The 13,958-nt window shown below is 54.5% G+C and overlaps 1 protein-coding gene across 1 annotated transcript in view; it reads left to right on the forward strand.

Moving 5' to 3' along the window:
* Positions 1–13,958, forward strand: part of NUP210 (nucleoporin 210) — an 89,810-nt gene that overhangs the window by 17,310 nt on the left and 58,542 nt on the right. The window contains exons 4-6 of the mRNA XM_021069388.1: positions 5,274–5,370; positions 7,030–7,180; positions 8,289–8,421. Of these exons, the coding sequence (XP_020925047.1) occupies positions 5,274–5,370; positions 7,030–7,180; positions 8,289–8,421 (381 nt within the window). The remainder of the gene's footprint in view (positions 1–5,273; positions 5,371–7,029; positions 7,181–8,288; positions 8,422–13,958) is intronic.

Raw genomic sequence — 13,958 nt, forward strand, 5'->3', positions numbered from 1 at the left:
CACACATGTGCAGATATACATACATGAATACACACATACATGCACATAGATACACGCACACACAGATACACACTCAGATATATACCTAGACACATACATGCATATGCGCAGGTACACACAGACACACAGATATACACACACACAGACACACGCTTGGTACACAGCAGAGCCAGACCTGAGCTCCAGGCTAGGTCACGTCCCAGAGTTCACTATTGGCCAGGCATCTGCATATGTTTTCTGCAATGGGCAGGGTCCTCACTGTTTTAGGTGTTGCTGGCCAGACTGTCTCTCTGGCAGCTACTCAGCTTTGTCAGTGTGGCTCTAAGCAGTTGCCTCAAGAGTGGGCGTGGCTGTGTCCTCACAAAACTTTATTCCCAGGGACTGGTGCGGCACTAGGTTTGGCCCAGGGGCCACAGTTTGCCAGCCCTGCTCTTGATCACTCTGTTCTATTCACTGTCTTGGGTCACTTTTTAAAAAGTTTTATTTTTATTGAGATTTGTATGCCATGAAATTCACCTTTCTAAAGCGTACGCATCAGTGGTGTTGTTGTTTTTTCTTTTTTTTGGCTGCCCCTCGACGTATGGAGTCCCCAGGCCAGGGATCAGATCCGAGCCACAGTTGTGACCTGTGCTGCAGCTTGCAGCAATGCTGGATCCTTAACCCACTGTGTGGGGCTGGGGATTGAACCTGTGTCCTAGTGTTCCAGACACTGCTGATCCATTACACCATGATGGAAACCCCTCAGTGGTTTTTTTTTTTTTTTTAGAGCCGCATCCATGGCATATGGAGGTTCCCAGATTAGGGGTCCAATCAGCTACAGCTGCCAGCCTACACCACAGCCACAGCAACATCAGATCCAAGCTGCGTCTGTCACCTACACCACAGCTCACGGCAACGCCAGATCCTTAACTCACTGATCGAGGCCAGGGATCGAACCCTCAACTCATAATTCCTAGTTGTATTTGTTTATGCTGTGCCACGGCAGGAACTCCTGTTCAGACTTGTCTGTGCTGGGCATTTGTATATGTGGAATAATACAACATGCGACTTTCTGTATCTGCCATCTTTCACTGGACACATGCTGTCCAGGTTCACCATGCTGTAGCCTCTGTCAGTGCTCCATTCCTTTTTGTGGCCAAATGATCTTCCACTGTAGGGCTGGGCCACATTTGTTTATCCACCCATCCACTGATGGACCACTGGGTTGCTTCCAGCTTTTGGCTGTTGTGCATAGTGCTGCTGTGAACATGGGTTCGAGTCTCTGTGTGACACAGGCTTTCACTTTCTTTGAGTCTACACCCAGAGGTGGAGTTGCTAGGTCAAATGGGGACTCTATATGTACCTTTTTTTTTTTTTTTTTTTAACGGCTGTACCCAGGGCATATGAAAGTTCCCAGGCTAGGGGTCCTGTCAGAGCTACAACTGCCAGCTTATACCACCGCTGCAGCAATGCAGGATCCGAGCCACATCTGTGACCTAAACCACAGCTCACAGCAACGCCAGATCCTTAACAGTGAGCGAGGCCAGGGACTGATCCTGCATCCTCATGGATGCTAATCGGGTTCATAACCCGCTGAGCCATGATAGGAAGGCCACACTATATGTACCTTTTTTGAGGAGCAGCCAGCGTGTGTTTCTATAGCTGCTGTACCATTTTCACATCCCCACCATTGAGGCACGAGGGTTCCCGTTTCCCCATATCCTCGCCAACACCTGTTACCGTCTGTCATTTTTGTTATTGTTCAGTCATTTTCGGTCACATTCATTTTCCTTGGCCTGCGTCCTTTTCCCTCGGGCAGTTGGTGGACGTGTCAGGAGCAGGAAGGTGGCTGCCCTGGCATTCCTGTGCGGAACAGGTGCCCAGCGACCCTCGGGGATGACCCTTCCCACCCTTAGGTCTCGGTGGCACATGTGACCATTTGCAGGGTGGAAGCCAGGCTCACCTGCACACACTGGCCTTTCAGGAAGAGCCCTGATCGAGGGCCCTCCCTTTGTAGCTCCAGGTGGCTCACTCCCCGGCCAGAAGTGCTTAGACTAATACCTTAGAAATTCCTGCTTTCTCTGTCCCAAGCCTGTGTCAGTCTCTTCTGTAAAGATGAACTTGACCTTTGTAACCTTGGACGACCCTGTCGTCTCAGGAGATGTACCTTATCTAGGTTATTGGCTGTTTGTCAGAGTCCCTGCTTGTGGCTCAGCAAACCTCATTAGGTGCCCTGCATGCTTGGCACTCTCTGCCCAGTACAAGTGCAGTCTTCTACCCTGTGAGCGTGGATGGTAATAACACATTAGTGCATTGTGCAGACAAGGGTGCCGAAGCCCAGAGAGCTCCAGCCTCTCACCCAGGGTCACACAGCTTGTGGGCGGCAGAGCATGGGCTGGAAGTCGGGGCGGCTGCTGTCTGAGTCCATTGCCTGAGCTCTTGTCCCCAAGGCCACACTAACTCTCTCCCGCTTCTGTGATTTCCTGGGCAGGGGGGTCTGCTCAAGGGGCTGGGCTGTACTGTTTTGATCTGAGGTCGTCAGTGGGGTGCCTGCTTGAGTTCATGTTGTCAGAGTCCTTCGATCCCATGGGACCTCACGCAACCCTCGGTGGGCTCTGGTCTCTCAGGTGTCCCTCCTCCCTGTCCTGATGCCAGGTCTTGGTCAGGGCACCTTTCAGACCCTCCCGTTCTTTGCTTTCAGAAGCTTGGCCTTCTGGGCAGCCCTTCACATAGTCTCCTCCAGGGTGCTCCCCACTGGCCTGAGGTGACGTTTGTCCCCTGCTCCTGAAATCCCTCAGTGGTCCACTGGCCCTGCCTCGAGGTGCGGGGCACTTTCTACTCTGCATTGTCATGCTCTGTGCTTGGGCAGAATTGGGATCACCTCGTTCTTTGCTTGATGCTGGACTTTGGGCCCAGTGGGCACCCAGTAAATATTTGTTAAGTTGAATTGCTTAATATTTTCCCACTGGCCTCCTGGGGCCAGGGCAGAGGTGCAGCCTCCGGAGGCTGGACCCTGGGTTTTCCTTGCTAATATGAGCACCTGGCACACAGTAGGTCTAACAGCTGCTTTTCCAATGGGTCGGGCAGCAGCTCCTGAACCCTAACTCTAACTCTCCCCCAAGTCTGCAAATTCCTGCTGAATGTATGGGTCTTGGAGTCTGTTGCTGGGAGGGGCTCCCACTCACCATCTGCTCTGAGAAGCTACAGTGAGGGGCTGCGTGCATCTCCTGTGGTTTTATTCTGTCACCCGGAAATCAGGGCCCCCTTCATGCAGGGCCTCACACTCCAAAGCACCCCACGCTTGGTTTAACACTTTGCTGCTGCTGTCTTAAAATTTTCATCACCTCATCTTTGGACTTAGGTCCCATGGGAGTCCTAGCAGGTGCTGGGGATTTAGAGCCTCAGTGATTTGAGATCCTGCTTCCCTGCCACCTCCCTGCCTCCTGGGATGGGTTCTTGGCCACCCACGCCCTGTCCCCACACGTTCTGGGTCCTGCCTGGCTTCTCCTTCCCTGTCCTTGCCCCGTGACTATGGCCACCTTCCATCCCCAGTGGGGGCCTGTGATGGGTGCATGCACCCCAGGATGTGCTGGGGTGAAGCGTGGTGGTAGCCACCCCTGTCCCAGGGTACGTCTGGTCCAGAGGCTCCATTTGGCCAGAGGGAGCCTCTTATCCTAATCTGGCCTCCTAGCACATTCTGCGTGCAGGCTTCCAGAGGCTTAGTGTGGGGGCCAGCGGAGTGTGTGGGGGGGAGAGAGCTGCCTGACTCGGTTTTCCCAGATCCTGCTTCAGCTGGGGTGCACACGGTGTGTCAGTCCAGTGGCCAGCAGGAGGGGACCCCAGTAACTGGCAGGCCCTATTTGTAGGGCAGGTCCTCCAGGGGTCTCTAAGGGTCTGCACTCAGCCTGGAGCATCCCTACCCCCCGTCTCTGGGGCTGCCTCTGTCTCCTTCCAGCTGTCTTACCTGACATGCCTTCTTCTGGAATTTCCTTGCCTTGGGAATGAGGGGCCCCCAGTTTTCCTTTGCATGGAGTCCTGCAAATCCTGCAGCTAGTTCTACATGTGCAGTTGCCCACGTAGGTGAAACTTCTGGAAGCCCAAGGATGCTTTCTGGTCTGGGCACGATGCCACGTTTGTCTCTCCCTTCACGTCTGAACAAGGCAGACGTGCAGAAGTTATGAGCTGGGGGCAGCAGCAAAGATCCCAAAACATAGCTACAATTGTAGCCCCTGAAATTTGTGAAAACAGGATTTCTTGTTGCCTTTCCCAGGTTTGGAGACCCAGGCAGGCCTCCCCTGGCCTCAGTCTCCTTGTCCTCAGAAGGCCATGGTGAACTGCTTTTGCCCCTGGGCTGGCGGCACCCCTGGGCACCTCACTGGGGGCACTTTCTCTGTTTAATCTTCTCAACAACACTGAGCCCTGAAAGGTGGGGTTGGACAGGATCCCAGTCCTGCTGACTCTAAATGCCTTGCCCTTTGCCCTGTGAAAGAGTTTTTCTAGGCTTCATCTTGATGCTCTGTTTTGGGGGCTGGCCAGGCAGGGAAGATGATGGATAGCCGTGGAGTGGGTGTGGGGTGATAGAATGTGGCAAAATGCCTGGAGAGGCTGAGCCAGCAGCCCTCACCAGAGGGAAGAGGGACCAGGCAGCTGGATCTTTGGACTTTTGAACTTGAAGTTGGATTTGTATATTGCATTTCTTAATTTGAAACTATGGGGATCAGCTAAAAACTGTAAAATCAATATCTGGGTAAAAAGCAAACTGTAGTTCCTGGCAGATCAGGCCTTTGAGCCCCCAGTTTCCATCTCCTGCCCTGTTTCAGGGTGTGCACGTGGAACTGGGCATCACACTCGCCCCGAGAAGGTGTTAATGGAGGGTTTCAGACCCAGCCCGAGTCCTGTCACCTGCTGGGCTCTGCCTGTGCTGATATCTGGTCCAAGGCTTGCAGAGGGCCCGCCAGGGCTTCCTCTACCCTGGACCCCGGCTCCCAGCATCTTGGGGAAGAGACCAGGGTGGGCGTGTGAAACCAGACAGGGAGGTGGAAGGGGGCGTGAGGGACTCAGCCTCAGGAGGCCTGTCTAACCTGTAAAGGATTCACCCACATGAGGGGTGGTGGGTGCGCACAGACAGGAGGGCAGTGGGAAGGGTACAGCGGGCACCTGGGAGGCCCCTTGTGGTCACCTGACCCTGGTCCTTTCCACTTTGGTTCCCCTGCTTTGCAGGGGGTGGTGCAGAGTGCACGTCCCAGCCTGAGGCCCTGGGGAGTTAACCCCCCATCCCCGCTCTGCTCCCACAGGAAACACGTTCAGCACCCTGGCTGGGCTGGTCTTTGACTGGACGATCGTGAAGGACACAGAGGCCGACGGGTACTCAGACACCCACAATGCACTTCGGTAAGGAGTGCCTGCCTTTGAAGGGAGGCGGGCAGGGGTGGCACTGGGCTCCACGTGGGCCCAGGGCTTCCAGCACCATCCTCACCATCATCTTCTCTGCCAGCAAGGAGCCCAGCCGATTCCTGGGTGCCAGCTGACGTTCCCTGGGATGAAAAGCCTTTGGCTCGTGGTGTGCAGGCATCTTGCCACCTGTGCAGCCCACCAGGGGTCTTCCGCGGGACATTATCAAAGAAGCTGGGCTGCCCCGCTGTGGAAGAGAAGGCTCGTCCCAGAAAACGAGCTGTCACGGGTGGCGGTTGGGGGTGTGGGGGGTTTGGGGGGTGGTCCTGACCCCTCCCATTGGGGTGAGTTAATGGGGTGACCCTTGGGACTGGGAGAGCTTCTAGCTGTGACAGTCCTCCAGGCACAGGAGGCTGCCTTCCCCAGCACAGGGTGTATGTGTATATGTGTGTGTGTGTGTGTGTGTTGATGCCCTCATGCCCTGGCTGTGTGCAGGCTGGGATGCCCTCATGCCCACAGCTTTTCTGGGGGCTGTGCTGTCAGCTTCTACCTCCTGGGTGGGTTCTGGGATCTCTGGTGTCTCAGGAAGCTGGGAGTACAGGCTTCAGGTGAGAGACCTGGATTCTGGCCCTGGTCGTTATCATGTCCTGCCTGTGCCTGTCCTCAAGAACTGTCATCACCTCTGAGGGCGGTGGGGCGAGCAGGCGTGTTGATGAGGGTGAGAGCCTCTCTCTGGATATTTAGGGGATGTTGGAGCCTGCACCCTGCACACAGCCAGGCCTGTTTCCTGCTGTGACATCCCCCTGATTGTCCAGGCACCAGCATGTGAGCTGAATGCTGACCGCCAAGGTCTGTGCTGAGACGTGCTGGAACCAAGGGCCTGAGTTTTCATTAAATTCAGCATGTCACACCTTGTAAAACTGGGCATGGAAACAGATTACGGTGTGATATAGTGCCTGGCAGTTCTTAGGGAGAGTGAAAGCATATCCAGCTGATGGCTCTTGCTCAGGTGGGATGGGGGGCCTATTTGTGAATCGCGGGCTGCCAGAGAAGGACTGAATCTAAAGAGTCCCTCAAGCTGGCCGTGTTCACTGGCCTGTGCTCTGGTGAGGGCCCACCCCGAGTTCTCCCTCCCTTCTCCCCACAGCCCAACCCCAGGGAAGGTAGGATGTGATGTGATCCCCTATTCCTTGTGGGGTGGTCACTGAGCTGTTTGCTAGACGCCGAGCTGGCTAGGGAGGGGGCTGGACTAGCAGGTGCCCTGGGGAGCCCAGCTGGGCCTGAGATCCTGGGCCTGCTTGCAACTTCCACGAGCCTCACCTTTGGCATCTGTGAGACCAAAGCATTTCCACTAAGGGGTAGTCCTCAAATTTCAGTGCCTGCCTTATATCCTCATCACATTTGGATTTTTATAAATGCAGATCCCCAGGCTTCATGCAGACCCAGGGCTGGCCAGGGGCCAAGAATCTGCATGTTCCACTGTGGGCAGTTCTGGCAGCTCTGATATAGGAAGTTTTGGGGCCAGGTTTCTAAGCAGCACTGGTGGGGAGCATGACTTATTAATTTGGCATCTGGCAGCCCTCAGAGGAGCTGCACTGTGTGAATGCGTGTGGTTCCTGGGCTCCACGCATCAGGTCTGACCTCATGTTCCTTTTCCAGAATCCTGCCTTTCTTGGAGTCCACCTACATACCTCCTTCCTACATCTCCGAGATGGAGAAGGCGGCCAAGCAGGGGGATACCATCCTGGTGTCTGGGATGAAGACGGGGAGCTCCAAGCTCAAGGCACGCATCCAGGAGGCTGTCTACAAGGTGGGTATGCGGCGGGACGACTGGGCTCTGGGCAGATCTGGATTGACGGGTCCACTCACACATTTTGTAGTGGAGAGATGCCCTCCTACGGTGAGCATTTCTCTTTCATGCAGCGGGACCTCCAGAGTGTGATGCTGCATGTTTATCTGCTTGGCGTGAGCTCTGGCTTCAGGAGAGGTGGCCTAGTGAGAGGTGACCGGGGCTCCCCAGCTGTCTTCTGCAGTCACAAGCATTCTCTCCCTTGTCAGTTGCCAGGGAGGTCCTGGAGCAGTGGGTCTGGTGTTAATGACTAAGCTTGTTTTCAGCGAGCACCCTGTCCTGGTATAGGGGCACATCGAGCATTTGGGGCGCCCAGTGTCCCCCAGCCACCTTACCCTGTGCCTGTCTGAGCCCTGACACTGGTTGCCTGGTACCACAAGTGGAGGGCTAGGGCTCCCACCCCCACGTCACCCAACCTCAGCAGCACCTGCTTCTCCATCAGACCCCCACTTTGGCAGAGGGCAGGACAGGACAGCGAGGAGTGGGTTTCGCCAAGGCTCTGGAAGGTACAGGCCCCTGTGGAGTGTGATGGTGAGGGGTGCCCTGGCCAGCACCCCCATGTCAGAATCCCTCAGGGAACACCCTGAGGGAGGTCTCGGTGGGGGTGGGTGTTGGGGTGGGACGTGGGCAGGGCAGGCCGAGCAGCAGGCGCTGAGGCTCACCTGCATTGTGGGCCTCTCCTCTGTTTCACGTGTGCCTATGGGTTCCCCACCTCCTCAGCCTTTGGGACTTTTGTGGGTGGAGCCTCCAAGCCCTTGGCAGCTTCTCTACCCATCACTGTCACCCTGGCTCTGTGCTTTCCTTCCTGCTCACTTAGTATTATTTTAACTTGAGCAGCCCCCTACGTCTTGTACAGTGATGTGCTGGGTACAGTTGGGCCGTGACCCTGAGTGCCCGCCGGCCATACCACAAGGCTTCCCTGGGCTTCAGGGTGTCCAGAGGTGGTTTTCACCCTAACTTCTCTGGGCCCTTGTGAATGGACTGAAAAGTTGTAAAGATCTTTTTGTTGCCCACCCTGACCCCCATGCCTGACTGCACTCACCTTTCCTTTTCTCTTCCTTATGCTCAGAACGTACCGCCCGCGGAGGTGAGGCTGCTGATTCTAGAGAACATCCTTCTGAACCCCGCTTACGACGTCTACCTCATGGTGGGGACATCCATCCGCTACAAGGTGCAGAAGATCAGGCAAGGGAAGATTGCAGGTGGGTCCCAGCTCAGCTCTGTGCTCGTGGCAAGGCTCCCCTTTTTATTGGGGGAAATCGGCATTACGTAAAGGTGACCATTTCAGCTCTTTTTAGGTACTGATTTTTAGTGATGTTGATTACATTTACATCGTTGTGCAACCACCACCACCATCTGTCTCCAGAACTTTCTCATCTTCCCCAACTGAAACCCAGTCCCCATTAATCACTAACTCCCCCACCACCACCCACCACCCCGGCTCCTGGCCCCACCCTCTACTTTCTTTCCTACAAATCTGACTTCTCTCGGACCTCATAGAAGTGGAATCAGTTTGTCCTTTTGTATCTGGTTTCTTTCGCTGAGCACAGTGTCCTCAAGGTTTGCCCCATATTGCAGCAGGTGTCCCAGTGTCCTCCCTTTTTCAGGCTGAGTGATGTTCCAGTGTCTGAATAGACCACATTTTGTGCACTATGCATCAATGAGTTGGGTTGCTTCCACCTCGTGACCACTGTAAATAGTGCTCCCGTGAGCCTAGGTGTACATATATCTCTTTAAGGCCCTGCTTTCAATCCTTTTGGGTCTGCATCCCTTTGTTTTAAGAGTATCAGCAAGCTGTGAGCTTCACGTGGGACTGGGATTTCCTCGGTAGCCTTGGCAGCCACTGCTGCCACCCCTGGAGCTTGGTTTTTCTGTCGTGCTGAGGGCAGGTTGAGTTAATGGGTTTGGACTTGTTCTGGAAGCTCTGAAGTGCTGTGCATGCTGGAGTGTTCTCTATGGTGAGTGTTCTTTGTAGAGCAGCACCAGGCCTCCTGAGGGGCAGCAGCAGCAGCGTTTTATTTAGCTCAGGGTTTCATGGTCGGGAGCAGGGCAGCAAGGTTTCGAGTCGCCCTCAAGGCCAGAGGACTTGGATACAGGCCTAGGCAGGTGCCCCCAGGTCATAGGCCATTCCGCCTGTGATGCTGGACGTCAGCTTAAGAGTGTGAAGAGGAGTTGCTGTTGTGGCGCAGTGGTTAAGGAATCTGACTAGGAACCATGAGGTTGCGGGTTCGATCCCTGGTCTTGCTCAGTGGGTTAAGGACCCGGCGTTGCCATGAGTGTGGTGTAGGTTGCAGACGCAGTTCGGATCCTGCATTGCTGGGGCTCTGGCGTAGGCCGGTGTCTACAGCTCCGATTCAGCCCCTAGCCTGAGAAACTCCATATGCCGCGGGAGCGGCCCTCAAAAAGGCAAAAAGACCAAAAAAAAAAAAAAAAGTGTGAAGATGCCTCAGCCTCTGGGTGGCTTGGGGTTGCTCCATAGATGGGCTTGAGCTTCTGCAGGCAGTGGTTCTGGTCAGTCACTACGTGTGGCAGTGCTGTGTCTTGGGCAGGCCTCAGAAGGCCCCTTCTGCCTGGGGGCTCAGCTCTTCCACATGGGGTGTCCTGCTGCCGAGCAGCAGGAGGATCCCGAGCATCCTTTTTTACTGGGAGCAGTGTCCAGCTCTTCTGCACATGTCATCATGCAGGCGGGGTGTGTTCGAAGCCAAGCTGAGGGTCCTGTCCAGAGCCTGGCATGTAGCCCAGACTTTAGGGAAGCAGGTTCTAGAAGCACAGGGATGGATGGGTGGGGCTTTCCCAGACTCTTAAAGGGGACCCGGCTCCGAGGTGGAGCTCTCTGGACCCTGGCCCAGTGCCCTCGGGGGAGTGCAGTGGGTACAGTGGAAAGGCCAGCGGGTGCTCACAGGGGCTGCCAGGAAATGCCATCTCACACCTGAGCACCATCGCCAGGCACGTTCTGACCTGAGGATGGTCTGGAAACATCTGACTGTGATGAGTGTTTTCTAGGTGGGATGACCCAACAGCCCTGGGAGGTGGATCTCATGAATACCCCGTTTACAGATGAGAAAACTGAGGTACAGAACGCCCGACAGCACAGAGCTGACAGGTCCTTGGCCTTAATCACTCCTGTGGGATTAAGCAGTCCTGTGCCCCAAAGGAGCACAAGAACCACCTTCCATTTTCCCAGGGCAGCTTGGGGCCCCTTGGTGTAGGGGCTTATGAGGGTGGAGAGCTGTGCCCGGACTAGGGAGGTTAGGGGGGATTAATAGGGCCTAAGGGCTTACCCTAAATCAGTTTGGTGTCGCGGACCATAGGAACAGTGCACCCCAAGACAGGCAGAGAACTTTCGGGTTTGTCACTGACTGATGGAGAAGTCAAAGAATGGAGCACAGGAAAGGTACCCTGGACAGGAAATAGGGAAGCTGCCTCCCTGGCATCTGTAGGTACTGAGATGGAAAATTCCTCCAAAAATAAGCACACCTGTGTGGTGGATGGGTGGTATCAGTGCTGCGGGGCTGGAGTGGATTCCAGACAGATGCTTTGGGAGAACAGGTGGGAGGAGCCAGTGAAGATCCAGCATGAACAAGACTTCCAGGTGGACACTCACTGTCCATTTTTGTAGATGGGTTATTAAAAATTGGGATATAATTCATATCACGATCACTTTCAACAGGCCACTGGAGAGAAAAGTCAGGGGAGTGGTGTCTTTAACAAGGGGTGTGAATTTCCCAAGCCTGTCTTGCATGGCGTCCTAGAGGCAGTTCTTTTTTTTTTTTTTTTTTTTGTCTTTTTGCTATTTCTTTGGGCCACTCCCGCGGCATATGGAGGTTCCCAGGCTAGGGGTCCAATCAGAGCTGTAGCCACCGGCCTACGCCAGAGCCACAGCAACACAGGATCCAAGCTGCGTCTACAACCTACACCACAGCTCAAGGCAATGCCGGATCGTCAACCCACTGAGCAAGCGCAGGGACTGAACCTGCAACCTCATGGTTCCTAGTCGGATTCGTTAACCACTGCGCCTAGAGGCAGTTCTCAGAGTCACAGGTCAGCAGGCGGTTACCCCAAATTAGTTCTCCGGTTTCCCTTCAGTCTTTCTTCCTTCTTCTTTCCCTTTGTGCTTTTGCTTCCTGGCATTTGCCTTCCTTCCTTGGAGTGGTGGCTTGCTTTCTCGCAAGCCCGTTGACGGCGCCCCTGCTGTGCTGCGGCCGCTGCTGGGGTACAGAGGTCAGGAGGTTTTCCAGTCCCTGCCCGCCTGGAGCTCACAGCCCAGTGGGTGGGGGAACTGTCGGTCTCGCAATGGCCCTGCAGACACCCCTGGGTGGGGCAGGTGAGGGTGGAGGGGAGCTTTACAGAGGGGCATCTGTGATGCCATGGGGCACGGTTCCTGGAGGGGGCACAGGCCTCTCCCCTCAGTCCTCAGCCCGCTTTGCTGGGGTTACAGACATGCCTGGCACAGAAACCAAATTACTAGAATGAGATGTGGGAAGAACACGCTGGCTGAGGAAGTTGGTGTCTGAAAAGCAGAGTGATGGGAGTGCTGGGGATTCCTGGGTTGAATTACCCTGAGGTTTACAAAACCAGCTGCAGGGATGGTGTTGGACAGAGGTTCCTGTGTCAGACTCAGGTGTCGAAGGACTAGGGACCCAGCGCAGCTCTGAGCCATGTCTTCTTGGAGCCAGTGCATGCAGGGCTGCCTGCTGGGCTGGGTCACAGGCTGGGGAGTAGTGGGCTCCTTGTCATCTGGCCTCAGACCCACCTCCCCAGGAGCTCCGTGGTCAGATGGTTCTGACAATCAGAGGTACATCTGGAGGGTCAGAGATTGAGTCTTTTAGAACTGAAGGGCGGCCATGGGGATGGCCCTTTAATCCTCACTCAGCAGGTGGTCCCAGGGCTGGTCTGGGACCCAGACTGAGCAGCCTCAGCTCTGTGGACTGACAGCAATCATTAACATGTTAATGATCCATAAAGCCTTCTGTATTCAGTGCCTCTTACAAGTAGTGAGTTCTGCAAAATGAGAGGTGATTCAGGAGATTAAGGTGATTAAGGAGCCATCAGATATGCCTCTGGTTTTCATTGTCTTAGGGTTTTGTGAATAGGGTTACATCTGTGTTGTGCAGGCTCTTTTGAGAGTCAGTGTATTTATTTCCCCAAAGGGCATTCTTTGTTCAGAGAACGTTCAGCAAGGGAGGAAGCCAGTGCGTGGTGCAGCAGCCGCAGGAATCCCTCGCTCTGGAACTGGAGCGTTACGCTATCATTTTACTGTGATGTGTATCCTCCATGCACCTGAGCACTGGGCACATCACATGCAAGGGTTTCAGCCCAGCTCTGCTGGGCTTCCCCGTCTACACAGGAAGTGGGCTTCCTTGAGTGGGCTTCCTGATTCCAGCATGCACGTGGCACGGGATCTCCTGCAGGCCTGTGCAAAAGAATTGTGCTGGGTGCTCCCACCAGGCCCCATCTGTTTGATTCAGCAGGTCTGGGAGGGGCCAGTTACTGGCAGTTTCCCAGGTCATGCTGATGGTCCAGGGACCTGGAGAACCCTCTGCTCCAGGTCAAATTCTTGAGGACCTAAAGGAACACACAACAGATACCCCCAGACAGGAAATAGGCAGGTTGCCTCCCTTTTAGCATTCCTGGGAGTTCCAAGGATGCTCTGGCTGAAACTCCTCCGGAATCCATGTCCTGGGCACTTCCCGTGGCAGTCCCTGCCTGGGCCCCAGGTGCGAGTGGGGGAAGCTGTCTATAGTCCTAGCATTCTGTCCATCCTTCATGCAACAGGGATGGGATAGGGCCACCCCCATAGGCCCAGTGACAGGGTCATTTGATAGGAAATCCTGCAGATTGGGGAGGGGGTATGTCCACACAGTTCTGCTCTGTTTCCTCTGAATCCCGGCTCTGCTTTGCACTGCTGCAGGGCCTGAGCAGTGGGAACTCTGGTCTTAGTTCCCACAGTTCCCTCATCTCTTGGGAGGGAGCATCATTGGTGCCTGTTTGAAGGGTTGCTGTTGGTAAAACAGGTGAAGTGCATCAGAAACACGTCGCACAGTCCTGCCACATCTTGGTTTCTCGTTTTAATTCTCAGTGCTGCTGGGCTTTAGGGAACAGGGTGCAGACAGATGCAGAGGCAGTGGGTTTGGAGAACCCATTATTCCCCAGGGGAAATGGTTTTCCATCCTACCCCAGACTGGGCAAGGTCTCTTCCTCAGTGGGACACAGAGCAGGGAAGCACCCATAGGTGGTAAGGACAGCAACAGAGAGGATTCTTTGCAGATTGTAGACCCAGCTCTCAAAATCCAATGGGAGGCCACAGACCAGTGCCTTTTTGGAAGCCCCCAGAGGATGCACAGGTCCAGGGAGCCCCACCTGGACCCCTCAGGATGGAAGTAGAGCTCACTTCTGTGGTGAGCAGAAAAAAGTCTGATGCTGGTATCCTGCCAACAGCTGGTGGTTTGAGTCAGAGGCTGTGCTTAATTTAAAAAGAAAAAAAAAAGCCACTCATGGCATCCACAAAATAACTGATTTTGCCTCTGAAAATGCATGCAGAGTGGCAGCTTGTCCACAGGCATGGAAGATAATATTAAAATTGAAAATGTCGGGAAGAAATTAAGCAAAAAATAAAAAAATCAAGCAGCTGTACTGACAGCAGGGTCCAGGGTTGGAGGGAGGAAGGTGACACTGGCTTCTCACATTTCCTGCTTTTCTGTCTCTCCCCACCTCATTCCTCCTGTTTTTGGGCGGCCAG

Source organism: Sus scrofa, chromosome 13 (assembly GCF_000003025.6).
Source record: "Sus scrofa isolate TJ Tabasco breed Duroc chromosome 13, Sscrofa11.1, whole genome shotgun sequence".
Lineage (NCBI taxonomy): Eukaryota > Metazoa > Chordata > Mammalia > Artiodactyla > Suidae > Sus > Sus scrofa.